Source organism: Carassius gibelio, chromosome B6 (assembly GCF_023724105.1).
Source record: "Carassius gibelio isolate Cgi1373 ecotype wild population from Czech Republic chromosome B6, carGib1.2-hapl.c, whole genome shotgun sequence".
Lineage (NCBI taxonomy): Eukaryota > Metazoa > Chordata > Actinopteri > Cypriniformes > Cyprinidae > Carassius > Carassius gibelio.
This window is the reverse complement of record NC_068401.1, coordinates 14,856,364-14,874,925: the sequence shown is the minus strand read 5'-3', so window position 1 is coordinate 14,874,925 and position 18,562 is coordinate 14,856,364. Positions and strand designations below refer to the sequence as shown.

General features: G+C 35.8%; 1 protein-coding gene across 2 annotated transcripts; it reads left to right on the top strand.

Moving 5' to 3' along the window:
• The first annotated feature begins 1,715 nt into the window (after positions 1 to 1,715).
• On the top strand, positions 1,716 to 18,434 carry LOC127959718 (phosphatidylinositol 3,4,5-trisphosphate 5-phosphatase 1). Of its 2 annotated transcripts, XM_052559046.1 has the most exons (28): positions 1,716 to 2,043; positions 2,739 to 2,802; positions 5,464 to 5,599; positions 5,904 to 6,069; positions 6,220 to 6,360; positions 6,445 to 6,535; positions 7,106 to 7,183; positions 7,276 to 7,353; positions 7,823 to 7,946; positions 8,306 to 8,412; positions 8,579 to 8,681; positions 10,146 to 10,342; positions 10,526 to 10,643; positions 10,737 to 10,833; positions 10,937 to 11,075; positions 12,410 to 12,518; positions 13,727 to 13,815; positions 13,907 to 13,988; positions 14,083 to 14,172; positions 14,270 to 14,380; positions 14,517 to 14,596; positions 14,677 to 14,764; positions 15,999 to 16,145; positions 16,252 to 16,315; positions 16,424 to 16,600; positions 17,388 to 17,458; positions 17,573 to 17,824; positions 18,041 to 18,434. In XM_052559046.1, the coding sequence occupies exons 1-28, from the start codon at positions 1,904 to 1,906 to the stop codon at positions 18,091 to 18,093; spliced, it is 3,192 nt and encodes a 1,063-aa protein (XP_052415006.1). In that variant the 5' UTR covers positions 1,716 to 1,903; the 3' UTR covers positions 18,094 to 18,434. The 2 variants fall into 2 exon arrangements, with proteins under 2 accessions (XP_052415006.1, XP_052415005.1); XM_052559045.1 differs by having other exon boundaries at positions 1,717 to 2,043; positions 17,388 to 17,824.
• Positions 18,435 to 18,562: the final 128 nt, after the last annotated feature.

The following is an 18,562-nucleotide window of genomic DNA, read 5'->3' as shown; positions in this document are numbered from 1 at the left end:
CCCTATTCTCTTTACCACCAAAGTGACAAGAGAACTTTGTCACATCTTATACAGCTTCCATTAGTCTTCATAACACTTGACTTTTTTGAGTATCATCTCATGTGACATCTGCTAATGACAATTGGCAGAATCTTGTGAAAAACGTACATTATCTACAGAATGCATCGCACATACTCTGTCCCACCACACTGTGGCCGTCACCGCCGAGCTCTTATTGAGCAGAGCATAGAATAGCACAGCATAACCGCTTTCTTTACAGCTATGTGCATGCGAGAAAGATGCAAGATGGAAACCACCAGGCTAAAGCGACTGTGGCACTATTCAGGTTCTCTTTCACACCATGTGACTCAAACTGTGAGCTGTCAGCAGATTATTTTCTCTCACTCTCTCTCTCGCTCTGTCTGACTCTCTTTGTCTTTGCTTCTCTTTCCTCATATTTGTGCAAGGCTTCCTGTCCATGAACGTAACAGGGCATCTTCACCGAGAGTGAGAAAGTAGGGTAGTGTAGAGTAGTGTATATCACTCAGGATTACTCTAGAGTACTTGTTACGATCAGAAAAGAAAAGAAAACATTTACAAATGAAATCTCTGATTTGAACTTTTTTTTTTTTTTTGCAGAAAGTTTAGTATGATGACAATTTTTATTTTTATTTTAAATTGTAAACATTTCATTTCACTATTTCTTTTCAAAACAAGTTTAGCAGTAAGTTTAGCACTGCTCTTTTCCATTCAGTGTGAAATTAGAAGGTGGCCAAAAATGTCAAAATGCACCAGAAAAGTGGGCCATATGAAAGTGGGTCTTCTGAGGCTAAAGTGCGCAATAGCTTTGCAAGAGCAAAAAGCCAAAATTTAAGATGCTATTCACTGATAATCTCTCCCCTATGCAGTTCTCAACCTCATTCATGTTTATGTATATTCAAACATGGCACATCAAACCCAGGTTTAAGTCTATGATGCCATGCTTTTCTTTCTTCTTTTTTGTTTGCATGGAAAAGAACAGCGTGAACATATTACTTAACATCTCCTTTTGTGTTTGATGACTAAATTAAGATATCATTTTACTAGTGTTAGTGTACAAGGTTGGAAAAATATGGGCAAAGGTTGTACTTTTAAGGGCACAACAGCATGATTTTGGGGAAGTACGCTTAAAAAGGCAGCTTTGTACCATATCTACCCCTAAAATGTGCAAATTAGTACCTTGGGGTAATAGTATGTATCCTTAAGGGACTATTATTTACATTCTAGGGTACTGCCTGTGAAGAGTTGTTTTACCGCTAAAGGTACTTTATTTATTTATTTTTCCAGAGAGTGTATTACTATGCATAACATAAGCCACTTCCCTTTCAGGACCAGTGGTTTTGTCAAAAAGATAAATTCATAATCTCTCAACATTGTCTTTCACACTGTAAATGTTTATCTGCATTCCTCTACTTTGCATAATGGCCAGTAAGTAGACACTTGCCTTGGTTGTCCTCCTCATAGTTTTGGTTAGCAGGGTAAATCATTGGTGTAGTATGAAAACTCCTACAGTCTCACATGCACCTTTTTCATCTCTTTTGTGGTGAAAAAAGGTGCTGGGGCCGTGTGAACAAGCCTGCTGTTCGGCCTCCTCTCTTGCTCACTCTCTGTGAGTTTTTCAACTCTGTGTGCACAGAATGAGGAAGTTCACCCTTGTGTTTGTGGCAGCTTCCTTTTTGCAGCTTTCGCCCCTCAAACAGGAAGAGAAAGAAACAGTGAGCCTAGAGCCAGACCGAGCAGGAGCGGCTATCAGTTCTACCAGCGCCATGAAACAAACCGTGACACTCTGAAGGTGGCCTCATGTTGATCTGCTCTTGAAAACTTGCTGGGGACAACAATAACCTGGGTGTCATCATACTGAGGAAGGGAATAGTGTTTGGAAAGGATGTTTTCTCACCAGCCATGGTACCATGGCAATATCACTCGGTCTACAGCAGAGGACCTCCTCTCCAAAGCAGGCAAGGATGGGAGCTTCCTCCTGCGGGACAGCGAATCCATACAGGGAGCTTATGCCCTCTGTGTTCTGTGAGTATTGCTGCTGTTCATCTCTGGTAAAGGGGCACATATGCTGGCACTAATATTTAAGACAAAATTTTGGGATCTTTAAGTGTATTCGAGTAGGTATGCACTGCAGTATAAATTTGCAGTGTGTTGGATGATTTGCATTGAGTCAGTCATAAATGCCTCATATAAAACATGCTCTGTTTTGCAGCATTGGCTATATAACCGTATTTGGGTAAAATATATATAAGTATTATGGTTTTCGAAATCACATATTTTAGAAATGGCTTCCTTCTTCCTACTTTGGGTGTATATTGTCAAATTAGTTACCAGGAAAAATGTTACTACATAACCTCCTTCCAAAAACTCTATTATTGTTGTTGGTATGAATAAACAAAACAGAGGCCTATTTGCTTGCAAACTGACCACAGTTTCCTTGTATGTGAGTTCAGGTGTGCAAATGTTTCTTTAAATTATGCAATAAAAACAAAAAGAACAAAGTTTGCGTTTATGTCCAGTGTGATTCCTTGTACAGTGAAATTTTAACAAACACTGACTGAGAAGGAAGTTGGCAAGGGGTTTCCCATAATTGCTGCTTTCTTCAAAATGGCCCGTTTCACTGTTTATGTTCACTTTGCGATATATATGACATGTTATTCTTGTGTAATTTATGCTGCAGTTATGCAAATTAATGTGTCGACCTTCTCATTCCTTTGCAGCTACCAAAACTGTGTGTATACCTACAGAATATTACCAAATGAGGATAAAAAACTATCAGTCCAGGTAAGAATTCTCCATTTTGTACCTGCAGAAGTTGCTGGCATCTGGTGTTTCATTGGCTTGAAGTGAATTGCTCTGCTTTCATACTCACGCAGACAGGTGTTGCGTGCGCTGCAAGACTATTCTGAGCACTGAGGAACTTCTGCTTGTGACGTCAAGTGTTCGAAAGTTGACAGAACTATGAGTTTAGTTGTTTTAGTGAAAATATAAAGCTTTTATGGTGTCCCTGAAAAGTATCTTGAGACCTTTTAAAGCATAAATCACAATTAAAATAACGCCATTTTTAATCATTGGGTACAAAATAACAAGCCAAGTGGCATCTGCAAATATCTAGAGATTTTCTCAAATCTAACTTCACGTTCACTGCTCAATTGTACACCTGTATGTTCTGACAAAAGGAAAATGTTCACATTTTGTCTCCAATTTGAAAAATATTTTGTTTATTTAATTATTAAATATACTGGTTTGTAATTGGGAAGCTCCGTTTTAAAATGTTTTGCTCAAGGAAAGTGTGTTTCAATAAAATATATATCTAGGTTTTATTGCAATGAAATTCATAACTTTCTATTTGACTTAAATGTTCCGTATTTTTTTATTTTTTTTTGAATTATTTAAATCTTTCTGCAACTCCATTCATTTCCTGGTTGCACTAAAATGGTGGTCAAGCAAAAAAATAATACTATAAAACCACAAAGAGCAAACCGTATACTGCTAGTCACTTGACAAAACACTATGCATCTTTATGACTTGTTGCATAAAACATCTGGCATCCTACAAGCCATTTACTATCATGTGCTTGGTAATGAATGCGTGACCTTGTGACAGTTGGCTCTTCAGCTGCCTAAGACTCCCCGAGACTGTTGTGTGGGCATCTTGTCTGTCAAGCTAGTATCTATTATGTCCACTGCATTAAAGAAAGCATTAGTGACAGTGCAGCTGCAAAACCAATTGGTGGTTTTATTCGAGCTGTTATACTCGTGACATATAAAATAATGAAAGCAAAATGGGTGACCTTTGACTATAATTTGCATTGTTCTCTCTCAGCGATACATTTTATGAAGTAACCTGCACTCAAGGGATGGGGCTAAACTGAAAACTGTAGAGTTGTACAATGCCCTTCAATGTCTTTCTACCACAGTTCTTCCTCTTTCATGCCTGCGTTGCGGCACAGGCTCAGTTTTAATTTATCCATTAGCGTGGGTGTTAAGCAAGCCACAGGGTTCCTCTTGCACCCTGCCTTGAACGGAAAGTTTTTAAAAAAAGTGTCATATTATTGAATTCGATCAATTCAATTTAAATTCACCATTTGTGCTGACCTTTAAACTGTATTATGAGAACGTGGAAGGTTTTCATGCTAAGATTACACTTGTGGCTTGTCGGACATCTTTATATCTTTAACATGTTTAAATAAATAAACAAAACGCTGCTATTTTCCCTAACATTCCTTCCTAGCCAAATATATGACCATGAAGAGACTTTCATTTTACAATTAGAGACTATAAGTTGGATATAATATCAGAGGCATATTGATTGGTTTACGGAAGACAAAGTGTGTACCGTACTATATAAAGGTGCATCTAAAAAAAATAGAGGAAAGAGTTACTTATTTCAGTGTGAAAGTGAAACTTTTATATATTCTAGATTATTTACATGTAAAGTAAAACATTTCAAAGTTTTTTTGTTGTTGTTGTTTTAATTTTGATGATTAGAGTTTATAGCTCATGAAAGTCAGAAATCCATTATCTCAAAATTTTAGAATATTTACATTTAAGTTTCATTAAGGTTATCATCCCTACAGTATAAATTCCAGGTATCTCTTGTTCTTTGAAACCACAATTATGGGGAAGACTGACTTGGCTTGGCAATGGTCCACAAGACAATCATTGACACCCTACACAAAGAGGGTAAGTCACAGAAGGTCATTGCTGAAAGGGGTGGCTGTTTACAGAGTGCTGTATCAAAGCATATTACATGCAAAGTTGACTGGAAGGAAGAAGTTGGGTAGGTAAAGGTGCATAAGCAACAGGAATGACCGCAAGCTTGAAAATACTGTCAAGCAAAGCCGATTCAAACACTTGGGAGATCTTCACAAGGAGTGGCCTTAGAGTCCAAGCTTGCTAGCTTGAAAAAAAAAACACTTCTGAATTGTTTTACTTTATGTGTAATGACTCTGGAATATATTAAAGTTTCACTTTTTGAAATAAGTTACAAAAAAAACAAACAAAAAAACATTCAATTTTTTTTAGATGCACCTGTATGTGCTGAATTTTGATACTGTGTGGTTTTCCATGACAAATAGCAATCATTAGATCATTGTTTTTGGTATTTGTTGTTACTATGTATTGGATTGCATAAAATTGGGTCAAAACCTTTGATTAGCATCAAGACGGATTCAGGTGACTAAGAGCTTATACTCCAAAATCCTTTTGAAAACAGTGGCTTATAAAACCTACTTGGTACCAAATTAGCTTTTGCAAGAAATGCAATGTACAGCTTTTCATTTCTGACAAAGGAAGAGCAACTAATAGAGTCATTGGAAGTGTTACTGAGGGTGTTGTGTATGTTTAAGCAAATAAGGAGTTTGTATATTGTAAAAGGCCATAAATTTGGTATATCTCATTCAGTCTTCAGAATAGCAGATCATTCTTGTTCATCTTGTTGCAGGCATCAGAGGGTGTTCCTATACGGTTCTTCTCTTTGCTGCCAGATCTGGTCGAGGCATATTACAAGGAGAACATGGGTCTGGTCACACATCTTCAGTATGCTGTGCAGAAAGAGGAGGAGCCAGAGGAGGAACCAGGTAAGTGAATCACAATAAGCTTTGATCGTAAGGTTCAAAAATGTAATTTTTTTCACTGCATATTATAGTATTATATTTGTATTAGAAATTACAAATGATATTATTACAGACAGCATTACTTGTGTAACATTTTAAGTCAAAGGTTTGATTAAAGAATGAATTTTTTTTTTTTTTTTTGTTCATTAATCTTCATAATTTGTTTGACTCCATTGTATGTTTGGATACTATTTCACAGTAAATGCATGCGTTGAATTTAAATGGTTTTATTCAAGGACACTATTTGTTCAAATCTCCATTTCCACAGAGCCAGTTAGTTTGCCGCCTCAGCTGCCACCCAGGAATATCACATGTAATGAATTTAAAGACAGCTATGGTGACTCATCCAGAGGAACCGATAGGGGAACAGAGCTTGCCCGCCCCTCCATCTCAGACACCTACTTCCAGCGTTTGCAGCAAATCGACATATCAAAGTACAATAAGATTTTTACATTATTCAGTGCAATTTCTTGTTAAATACATAATGACTGAATGATTTTGGCTGATTTAGGCTGTTAATTTAGAGTCACTGTAGTGAGTAGCATTGTTCTGGCATGTAAATGATTTTGATGTTTGATATCTAGTCTACCAGAGGACCATCAGAAGTCCATCCAGGAGTATTTCCGCTCTTCTGTGTGTCTGGATGCAGAGCAGGTGCAGAATGGCAACCCGACTTTGCCCCACTTTAAAAAGCTTACACAGAGTATCTGCAAAAACCTAAACAGGTAAAAACTGTCTCAAATGTTGCCCTTATAAGTCCATTTCATATTAAGTCAACTTTAATTGACATTTAATTGTTGTTTTTGTAGTGAAATTGCCCGCACACTTCCGAGTCTTGAGGCACTGCAGAAAGTTTTGGATCAACCGCTGTCTCCTGGAGCTGGGAGGCTAAGGAGTCAGGTCAGTAAGAATGAATCAAACCAGGAAGTGTTTTTCCTGATTTCAAATGTCCACCCTCCTGAAGTGACAGTAGATTCTGTAAGTCACTGTGGAAAAATATAACGATTTTACGAGACAAAAACAAATGAAATAATAATAATAATAATTGGAGGCCAGAAAATGCAATTAATCTTATAAAAAATATGACAGTTTTTTTTTTGAGTGTGTGTGTGTGTGTGTGTGTGTGTGTGTGTGTGTGTGTGTGTGAAACAATAATACTTTTTGTAAGTGATTTTTACTGATTAACACAATTTAAAGTTAAATACTAGATTTCAATAAGTTTTATTTGTAGCTAATAAATATTTGAATATTGCATCCAATTTTGAGAGACATTGCTCAATAAACCATTAAGTTACAGACGTTAGAACAAAAACAAAGTATTACAACACTCTGCCATTTCATCTACAGACAAGTAAAGAAATCAATCAATGAGAAAACACAATCAAATATATATAGTGATTTAGTGATTTTTATTTTATTTTCCACATAAAGTTCTAAAATATATATCTGTTGGTTTTACTTCTTTTTCAGCTTTCTGGAGATGCAAATCAGTCTGTGGCTTTCAAATTGGAGCAACTGACTAAACTTATATATTCAGTAGAAGACAAGGTATCGCTGTTCTTTGTTTATGGATCACAGCAAACATGACAACGTACCTACTGGAAGCTTTATTATAGACTAAAATCACATCTTATTTACAGACCAAGAATGCTGTGTTTGAATCTGTGGGATATGATGCAGGGCACAGAAAGTCACTTATTCCTCCTGTGACATTCGAAGTAAGAAAGTCAATTCAACAATACATATTAATATAAAGTGGCATATTAACTATAAATTAAGTGTATGCAAGTATATACATGTATATATATATATATATATATATATATATATATATATATATATATATATATATATAGATAGATAGATATAGATATATAGATATATATAGTTTAATCATTATGTATTCAAAGTGAAAGTCATAACCTATTACCTCCTTCCTGCTCCTCGTAATGATGTCATAAAGATGAAAGCATGGACGTTTTCACCGCTGCTGCTTTGCTCTCCAAAACCACATGCAAATTAGAAAGAGTCTAGTTTGCCTATGTGCTAGATAAGCAATGACGTTTGGGTTGGTTGCCTCAACACACAGTCATCATAGAGATCCTTTATAACACTGTTTTAGGTACAACAGAAATGCTGCACTTCATTTTGCTAATGTGTTTTTATTGCCCTTTTCTGTGCTAACAGGTAAAATGCGACTCCCTTGGTATTTCAAACAAAATGTACCTCAAAGTAGATGTGGAAGGTGGGAAGGTTTACTTCAAGAAGTCCAAAGATGGACCTGAGGACAAATATTTTGTGCACAATAAAAGTATGTTGAACCATTTCATCCCTAATACAACCTCACATAATTGAATTTAATGACAATGTTTCAATATTGACGAGTCAGCAGGGCTTTATTGCTAAATAAACCTTGATAGGAAGTCTGGGTCCTCATCCTGAAGGGCTGCGATAATGTGCATTATTTTACCTTATTTTATCATGCAAGACAAAAGAAATCACAAAGAAACAATGGTTTCAAGAGACACAACTGTCACATATAAAGCTTAATGATGGTCATTGGTCATTATACAAAATCTGTGATGAACCAATCAGAATCTAATATTCCTGAGCTGTGTAACCAAAACATATTAACCAATAATTAATGGAAATGTGAATTCTTAATTTCAGTCTTGCAGTTGGTGAAGTCACAGAAGATGCACAACAGACTAGCTCTGGTGGTAGAGACAGAGAAGGAAAAAACTCAGCGCAAAGACTTTGTCTTTGATGATACAAAGGTAAACTGCTAATGTTACTCTAGTGATGAAAAGCTTTCAGATGGAAGTTTTCTAGGCAGCCACAAAAATGAACAATGTGAGACAAAATATACTGTTTCCATATTTTTTACGGGTTTATAATGTGACCTTTGCTTGTAACTGTGTATCTCCAAACACATTTTTTTAGAAAAGAGAAGGCTTCTGCCAGCTTCTACAGCAGATGAAGAACAAGCACTCCGGAAAACCTGAGCCGGATATGATCACCATTTTTGTTGGCACCTGGAACATGGGTAAGATACATTTAGCCTACCTATAAAATTAGTCAAAGTCCTCAATTCAGACTATTTTTGGAGCTGAAGCACAAGATAAAAGTGCTGTAACACGTTTTTTTTTCTTTTCTCACTAGCCTACCCTTGTGAAAATAACACCATATTTTTAAATAGAGTATTTTTTTACGGAAATAATATACTTTAAAAGAGTCCAGTTAAATGCTAAATAAATTTAATGTTTTTAGACATTTAGTGGCATGTTATGTACAAATAAATAAAATGTATTCTAGTTTAAACAACTGCTTTTTTTACCCATATTTTGACCAACTTAAATTGACTTTGAAATATAAGTGTAATATTAAATTTACTGAAATGCATGTAAACTAAAATACACATTAATTGTGTTCATTTCTATGTTATGTTATATATTATTTACATGACAAGTTGCAAGCTAGAACATTTAAAATATATTAATGTAATTAAAACCATAAATGTAATTAACACACTAAATGTGCCTAAGTGTGTTGTTTACTTCAAGTAAGTGTACTTCTTTAAAGCATGCCAAAATATTATCATTATTATTATTTAAAATATACTTTAAAATACAACATTTAATTTGACATTTTTACAAAACAGTCATGCAAGTGCACTCTGTTAAGTACACTTAAAGGCAGGGTAAGCGATTTCTGGTTGCCAATGCTGACATTTGAAATCACCAAAACAAACACGCCCCTAACACGAAAGGTCATGGTCTACACTGTATGCTGCGTGGTACGACACAACAAATCCCTGACAGAAAACTGCTGCTGACGCATTATATTTTTGACATATTGACACAAATTTCTAATTATTTTCAACGGTCGTTTTGTGTTCTAGATAGTCTTTAGCTGTTGCAGTGCGTCACACATCTGATTTTAACACGTTGTTACTCACATACTGGGAAGAAACAAAGCAACCTCAGTGTCCGATCATAGGCCTTCCGCTCCTTGAGTTCTCTCTAATGACATTTACACAGCTCCTACTTCTTGCCTTAAGCCTTCTTTTGTTCTGTAGATGTTTTCCTCTTTTGTTTTTTATCTTTCTGTTGCTCGTCTCAGATAATTTCCGTCCTGTAGACTGAACGCTCTCTCTCCGTCATCATGAGTAGACACGCCCCTTTCTGCTGATTGGCTACAATTTTGTTTTCCTATTCAGCCCGATTCAGTTTTTCAAACCATTTAATAAATAATGGCTTAACCTTCCTTTAAGTGGCCTTTTATTTTATTACTACTATATTATCTGCATAGTTTTTTATTTATTTATTTATTTATTATATATCCTTTTAAAACCTAAAGTACACTATTGATAAAGAGTAGGCCTTGTATAATATGCTTCTTCCCCTTATTTTTAAGTTCTGACATTTGTATGGTTTAAAATATGAAGTTAACAGTAACTGGAGATGTGAAGTGTTACTGTAAATTTAAGTGAAGTGAATTGTCCATCTAGGAAATGCGAATCCCCCAGCGAACATCACTTCCTGGTTCCAGTCTAAGGGTCAGGGAAAAACCCACGATGACACAGCCAGTCAAATCCCACATGATATCTATGTGATCGGGACACAGGAGGACCCGCTGGGAGAGAAGGACTGGATAGAGACAGTTAGGGGAGCCCTAAGAGATATAACCAACATTAGCTTCAAACAAGTAAGTCACACAAAACCCAACATGAAGGCTTTCAGGTGCCTTATGTTGTTTGCATATTATGCTAGATCATTCTTTTTTCTCAGTGGAGAATTGCCATGCAGTGAATATCTATTTGATGTGAATATGTTGAATGACGTAGCATGTAATCCATATGATGACAGCTGTGTGTTTGGTTTTTAACAGATAGCTACTCAGACACTGTGGAGTATAAGGATTTTGGTTCTGGCCAAGCCGGAACACGAGAACCGCTTCTCTCACGTCTTCTCTGACAGTGTTAAGACTGGCATAGCTAACGCTCTGGGTTTGTTTAAAGTTTCTTTTCCATTAACGTACTGCTCTTACTTGTACATAAAAAGCTGATTGTGTGTGTGTGTGTGTTTGTGTTTGTTTATAGGAAATAAAGGAGCAGTGGGGGTGTCTTTTATGTTTAATAGAACCTCCTTTGGGTTTGTCAACAGTCACCTGACCTCAGGAAGTGAAAAGAAGCTGAGGTAAGTCACAACTCAAAAACCTGTTTGTGTGACAAATGAGACGCTGACATATAATACACAAGGATAAGAAATAATTATGAACTTATGACTGTACCCTTTCCAGACGAAACCAGAACTATGTTAGTATTCTGCGTTTTCTGAATCTGGGTGATAAGAAAGTGAATCCTTTTGACATCACACATCGCTTCACACACCTCTTCTGGCTGGGGGATCTGAATTATAGGGTTGACTTACCATCTCAGGTAGGTTCAAACGAATGCGCATCAGCGTGTTCTCAAGCAAATTGCATGTTATAAATAATTTGCATGTTTTATTCATTGTAAATATACTTGAGCATGTTGCATGTTTTAAATATTTTGCATGTTTTTTTTTTCTCTTCCTGTTAATTAATAAACTCAAACGTTGCATTTGTTTTTCTTTTTGTATATAACAAAAGAATATATATATATATATATATATATATATATATATATATATATATATATAAACATAGTATTTAAAGCTGCGGTAGGTAACTTTTGACGCTCTAGCGGTTAATAAACAGAACTGCTTGTGTCTTGCGAAAGAACATCGTAGCCGGAACTACTTCTCTCTGTTTATGTCTATGAAGAATCACAAAGGTACTGGGTTACTCCGCCGCGGTACCCCCGCCCTAGTGATTCAGGACAAACCAAAAACACGGTTTGGAAAATGGATTCATGGTGTACTCGCTTATTATATAAATTTTTCTACATTTTGAACACAAACAAATTACGGACCGCAGCTCTGATTGGCTGTTTTCTTACCGGGAGCGGTCAGTAACTGCAAATGGCAATAGGACCACTGGGAGGAGCCAGAGGAGCTTGATTTTTTTCACAGATTATCTGTCTCATATTCTACTGTCAGGACATAATGACAGGTTTAACAAATATGTAAAAAATATATATTTACAAAAGTTACCTACTGCAGCTTTAATGCTTGTCAAATGCAAACACAAGACAAATGATCGGCTTATAAAAGAAACTGCTTTTCTATTTTGAATCAGATACTACTAATAAGCCTCTGCAGAGGAAATTTTACAACATGTTTTATCACAAAAGTAATACATGCTATAAAACAAATGGCTAGATATCAAGTTGACATGTCCTGCAGTGTTTAATGTTTCTTTTATAATTATTATATTTGCTTATATTATGAGCTTATATAAATTGAAAGACTACATGGAATACTTGTACTTTTACAAATTCGTCCATTTAAAAATGCCTAGTGGAGATATTTTTACATTTTAACTTCTAAATGAATTTCCACTGAAATTTTAAATCATATGAACAAGTGCATAGAGGTTAAAGAAGAGAAAGCAGTCCAACAAAAATAGGCAAATCCCTGCAATAGCTTGCAAATCATTTTTAAACGTTATACCTCAGCTACCCACATTATGATACTTTGAGGCATAAGCTGCCTTTGTGGTTTAGAGAGCGTAGCTGTATTCAGAGCAGCCAGTTCCTCTATTAAGAACAGAGCTGTCACGTACAGCAGCTCCTGACATCAACTGACAGGAAAAGACAGAACCTTTGCATAGTTGTTTGTTTTTTTGCAGGAAGCTGAGAACATTGTAATGAAGATCAAACAGCAGCAGTATCAGGAACTCCTGGCCAGAGATCAGCTGAACATAGAGAGAGAAGAAGAGAAGGTCTTCTTAGACTACGGTGAGAGCACTTGTGGATGATCTTAACCTGTTCCTTATCATTTCCCAGCTTTTGAAGTTTAGGACCACATGCTGTAAACTGGTGGTTTGCTAACTGTAAGCCAAATAATTATTTTATTTCTTAGATTGTATTATCCTTCTTGCCTTTCCAGTGGAGCTAAGCACACTTCCTAAGATCAAACCACTATAAAGGGAACTATCTACCAAAAATTAGAAAGAGCATACACTAGATTGGGGTCGGTAAAATGTTTTTGAACGAAGTCTCTTATGCACATAAATCATTTATTTAATAAAAATACAGTAAAAACGTTTAGAAATATTTAGAAATAACATTACAATTCAAAACAGCTGTTCCCTATTTTAATATATTTTAATTTGTAATTTATTCCTGTGATGTTAAAGGTGGATTTTCAGCAGCCATTACTCAAAATCCTTCATACATTATTCTAATATGCTGATTCAGTGCAAGAAGTATTTATTGGTATTATCTGTTTATGAAACAGTTGCCTTGTGGGCAGTGTGCTGACATACAGTGCCTATGTGCTACAGGCATCCCATGATCAAATGATGACCTTTACTGATCCTGCCCCCTCCCCCCACTTCACTTCCTGTCCTGTTATAATTAAGGCAAAAATGGCAAAAACAAACAAAGTTATCTTAAAAAAAGAAAACAGTTGTGCTGCTTAGTATGTTTGTGGAAATGGTAATTCTTTTCACAATTATTTTATAGAAAGTTCAAAAGAACTTGAATCCTATTATGACATTAAACATCTTTTGATGTATGCATCCTTGCTGAATAAAAACATTAATTTCTTTATCAAAAAATATCCTACTGATGGCACAGTCGCACTTCGGGTGTCCCGAGTTCGAATCCCACCTCTTGGACCTTCCCTGACCCCATCCCCCTCTCTCACTCACAGTCGCTTTGTCATATCTAAACTGTCCTATCACTATGCTCAAAAATATCCTACTGACCCCACATTTTTAAACTACAGAGTAGAAATATGGGTATTTATGGTATATATGCCACAAAGGCACATTATGCCACATTTTATGTAGATTGTAGCTTGATGTTTGTATGCCATTGCACTGCTTCTCTTTTAAAAACTCTCAGCATTCATTTTTGACTTCCCTCATTTTTCCATTCCGCATGTTTTTGTAGTCAAGACCCCATGCCATCATTTTTAACCCTTGTTTTGTATTTTACAGTGGAGGAGGAGATCACATTTGCCCCCACTTATCGTTTTGAGAGAGACACACGGGACAGATACGCCTACACTAAAGCTAAAGCCACGGGGGTACAGTGTGAAAGCCATAATCCATGTCAATAACCTTTTTAATTTAGTGATGAGAAATGTTCTTTACATATATATTTGATCTCACAAACAGACAAAATACAACTTGCCTTCATGGTGTGATCGTGTGCTTCGCAAGTCCTACCCTATAGTGCATGTGGTTTGCAACTCATATGGTTAGTTCATTTAGAATAAAATGCAAATTCCGGTAAAATATTAACGCAGTTAAAACATCATTACATTAACCGAAATTACTCTTTGACATTTCAGGCTGCACTAATGACATCATGACAAGTGACCATTCCCCTGTATTTGCCACATTTGACGTTGGTGTGACTTCTCAGTTTGTCTCAAAAAATGGTATGATCATTAAAATATTTCAGTCCTTCATTTCGTTATAAAGCTGCTCCATCCAGCCAACTGTCTTGTGCTGTTATATTGTTTTTGCTCTTTACAGATCTCTCAAAGGATGCTCAGGGTGCTATAAAAATCATGAACTGCGTGGCCGTTCTTTTGACTAAATCAAAGACCAAGTTCTTCATTGAGTATCACTCAAGCTGCTTGGAGAGTGAGGAGCCATTACACTTTCAATTACTTTATCATGAATTATCACAAATCATTTGAACCCCCCACTTTGTTTTTTTGTGGGAACAAATACGCTACAGTAATCAGTGACGTTTAAATACTTCCAATTCATTTTCTAGAATTTGTAAAGAGTCCTGAAGGAGAAAACCAAGAGAACACAGAGGGGTCGATAAAAGTACGATTTAGCGGACAAGTTGAGGTAAACACCTTATTTGGTAAAACATTATAGATGTAAAGCTCAGCCACTATGTTTATATTATCTTTAAAATTGCTTTGCAGCTCACGCCCATCATCGCAGACCCAGAATACCTTCTTGATCAGCACATTCTCATCTGCATTAAATCTACAGACTGTGATGAGTCGTATGGTATGTTTAGTTTATATGCTTGTGAATTCATATGCTTGTCATTTGAGCTGGCTAGTAGCTCTCATTATTACTCACTGAACACTTTGCAAACACATCATTTTCTGAATATGGTTCATATCCTGTTAAAAATAGTGATGAGTAGTCAAGGTTAAGACTATAACAGAAATCAACTGTTGTTGTTGACTCTGTTACTGTGTCCAAAATCGCTCACTTGTTCACTCGTTCTCTAATCTGCACACTGCAATTGAGTGCACTAGGCAGTAGGAGTGGAAAAAATTAAGCGAAGCATTTCACACTGACATATTACACTGTGCACTAGAAGACTGGAGCTGATACTATTTTAATAGACTTTAATAAACGTAATTTATTCTTGTGATGCAAAGCTGAATTTTCAGCATCCTAACTCCAGTCTTCCATGTCACATGATCCTTCAGAAGTCATTCTAATATGCTGATTTATTATCAATATAGATTTTTGGGATCAAGAGATATTCTCTTTAGGATTCTGTGATAATAAAAAAAAAAGAAAGAAAGAACAGCATTTATTTATGAAATAAATAATTTGTAGTAATATACACTAAATAATTGTTTAAAATAATAATAATAATAGTAATGATGATAAGGAAGTATATTGTGAGAAAATATTTCTATTTTGAATAAATGCTGTTCTTTTTTAAAACTTTTTTATTAATTAGAATCAAAGAAAAAAGTATCGCAGGTTCCAAAAAAAAAAAAAAAAAAAAAAAAAAAATCAGCATATTGTTAATAAATCAGAATTTTTCTGAAGGATAATGTGACACTGAAGACTGGAGTAATGGATAATGAAAAGACAGCTTTGATCACATGAATAAATTACAATTTACTGTGTAGAAAATAGAAAAACACTTATTTTGTAATAATATTTCACAATATTACAGTTTTTTTTCTGTATTTTTGATGATTGAGTATTCCGAATATAAGCTGTTAACATGACTCAAAATTCTGATTAATACAGTCATATGCCATTTGTCACATTCAGATTTCAAAAAAACTTAATCTGCTCATTGCATGTGTGTAAATGATGCTTACATAATTTGCAGTAAGACAATATTAAATTTAAAAATAAAAAATTTAATTTATGCATTTAGCAGACGCTTTTATCCAAAGCGACTTACAGTGCATTCAGGCTATATTCTTCTCATAAGTATTGGAATATGCCTATGCATGTTAACGATCACGTTGTGACCTGTCTGTAGGTGAGGGTTGTGTGGCTCTGCGTTCGGCTGAAAACTCCTACACTGAGTTCACTATCAAACTCACACATCACGGTGAGCGCACAGGTCTGCTAACAGGTGGCATTCAACTTCCCAAATCTGATGGAAAACAGACAGAGAAGCTGTATGGTGAGTGCACAGTTTGTTTCTTCTATTCTTAATTGTGCTATAAGGCTTTCCTCCCCAAGTGTCGAGGCTGTGTTCCTTTCCTCAAGATTATGTTTCTTTATTCCAGATTTCATCAAAGTCGGAGATGACCCAGGAGCTGGTAAAGGCAAATCAGGAGAGAATACCAAAATGTAAAATATATTTGTATATAATAAAAACTTTTTCACTTTGACATTCTTCACAAAGCTTAAATTTGATTATTCTTGTAGAAAAAAAAAAACTCTGACATTCTTTGATAGGTCTTCTGATATTAGTAACCCCAGTTATATGGGCTACAAGAGCAATAACCAGGCAGACAGGAGCCCCGGCAACATTATGTCCCCAAGAACAGTGGCATCCACAAAAGACATGACGCATGGCAGTCTCTCCCCAAAAAAGAGTACACCCAGCCCAACTACAAAGACATCAACCCCTATGTAAGTATTCACCTCACTGTGTCATTTGCTTTCAGTTATTTTTAGCAGTAAAAAACAGCTTGATATTTGCAAACTAGTATATCTCATCATATTATTTGGATGTCTTGTCATAATTGTAAACACACTGGTTTTGCCGTGGTTACTCTTAGATATTTACCTACAGTATAGTGGCTAATGATTTGGAAATCTCACATTCACAGAAAACTTGGATATATAGACATATATATATATTTTTTATCTCCTTTAACTCATCATTATGTCCTTTATGTCATCTGACAAATGTTTTTGATTTAGACAAATATAGCAAAGGTTATTCCTTGCCATTATGTAGCAGTCACTTAAAGTTAATAATTAAAAGCGCTTAGTTTAATAACACTGTAACATAATACACAAAACTAATAACACAAATTTAAAAATGAATTATTTTTCATATTGTATATTATAATGTTGTCATGCCTAAATTCATTTAGAATAGCATTCAAATAAATATATTTTAGTTTTTAGTCCTTTGTTTTGAATTTTACAGTAAAAATAGTATAGAATTTTCATATCTGTCTTTAATTTGTTGTCAGCCTTGACAGAAAAAGCCACAATTTTAATAATGCATCTCTCTTTTTTTATATATACATACAATTTTCTGTCCGTTTGAATTCTAAAATGTTGATCTGTTACTTATACCAATTAAAATATCGTTTTTTGATGAGTGCTTGTTTTAAGAAGAGCTGACAGTTTGCATCATTCAAAGGGATTATAGATTGATCTTCTCTGTGGTTATTTTTGGTTTTAGACCTGAGGATGGGCAGCCTCCAGAGATGTTTGACAATCCCCTTTATGGCTCAATGAGTTCATCACGAGGAAGTAAGGACCATCTCCCTCCTCCAGATGCTCACTTCTCCTTTCCCAAAACAGACCTGGATGCTGACCGTCAGCACCCTGTTCCAACCCCTCGCTTCCGCTCTTTCACCTGTTCAGAAACCAAACCCCCGTCAGCATCAGCCACAAACCCCGTCAGCAGTAGTCTGCAGCCCCAGAACATCACCAAGAAGCCAGTGGTGCCTTCTCGCTCTGAAGGGGGCACGACTGGGCCTAATAGACCTCCGGTGCCTATAAAGTCTCGCCCTGGTCAGCCACAAGAGCCTCAACCAAAGCCCAGAGACTACAGAGACAGCTCTGAGCTTCCATCCAAGCTACGGCAGCAAACCAGACAAGGCCAGCCCAAAGACGGTATGATAACCACAGTATATGCGCCACATTACTTCTTTGTGAAAAACAGTAGATCAGGGGTCTCGAAACTCATCTAGGTCATAGCTAGGGCTGTGTGTAAACCGCTCTATTGATTATAATGCTTTGAAATAATCTACATTTGTGAAATTTGCCTTGATATGAAGTATTTATTTAAATACCTTTCTCTTCTCATTCATTTGCAATGTCTGTCGTCAGGGCATCATGAGACACAACAGCCACAACTGAAGATGGGTCGGCCATTAAAATGAGTTCCTACTGATGTGTCGTGGCAGGAGAGCTGTCAGCGCTGGCGTGAGCTTCACATCTGATACTTGAGACTCTGTAGTACTGGGCGAAAGACATAAGCTTCTTTATCTCTGAGTACTGAAATGAATAAATGTATAAACGATGGCAAGACAAAAATCTTAGATATTAATTTTAAATTGATGAATGTTTTACAGGTTGAATGTCACTGAATATATAGTCATACATAGAGAAATTATTTCTATCAGCCTCTGTTTAAACATTGCATGTTGCTTTAAAAAAAATTATTAAAGAGAGAAGAGTGAACGGTTGTAATGGTATAATAAAACCAAGTGTTGTACAGTCATTGATTTCTTTATTTGTTGATCTGTTAAAAATTCCCTTTAGTTTATCGGTCAGCTTTACCATAGGCCACAAATAGTTGCTTTTACAAATCCAAGCAGTGTATCACTTTTCAGAATGACACATTTTCAA

Excerpts from the sequence above, each read along its gene's own strand:
- LOC127959718 (XM_052559045.1), top strand. The coding sequence starts at position 1,904 with ATGTTTTCTCACCAGCCATGGTACCATGGCAATATCACTCGGTCTACA. Across the intron at positions 10,343-10,525 it reads CCAACATTAGCTTCAAACAA|ATAGCTACTCAGACACTGTG; the intron begins GTAAGTCACACA and ends GGTTTTTAACAG. Across the intron at positions 16,601-17,387 it reads ACAAAGACATCAACCCCTAT|ACCTGAGGATGGGCAGCCTC; the intron begins GTAAGTATTCAC and ends TTTTGGTTTTAG.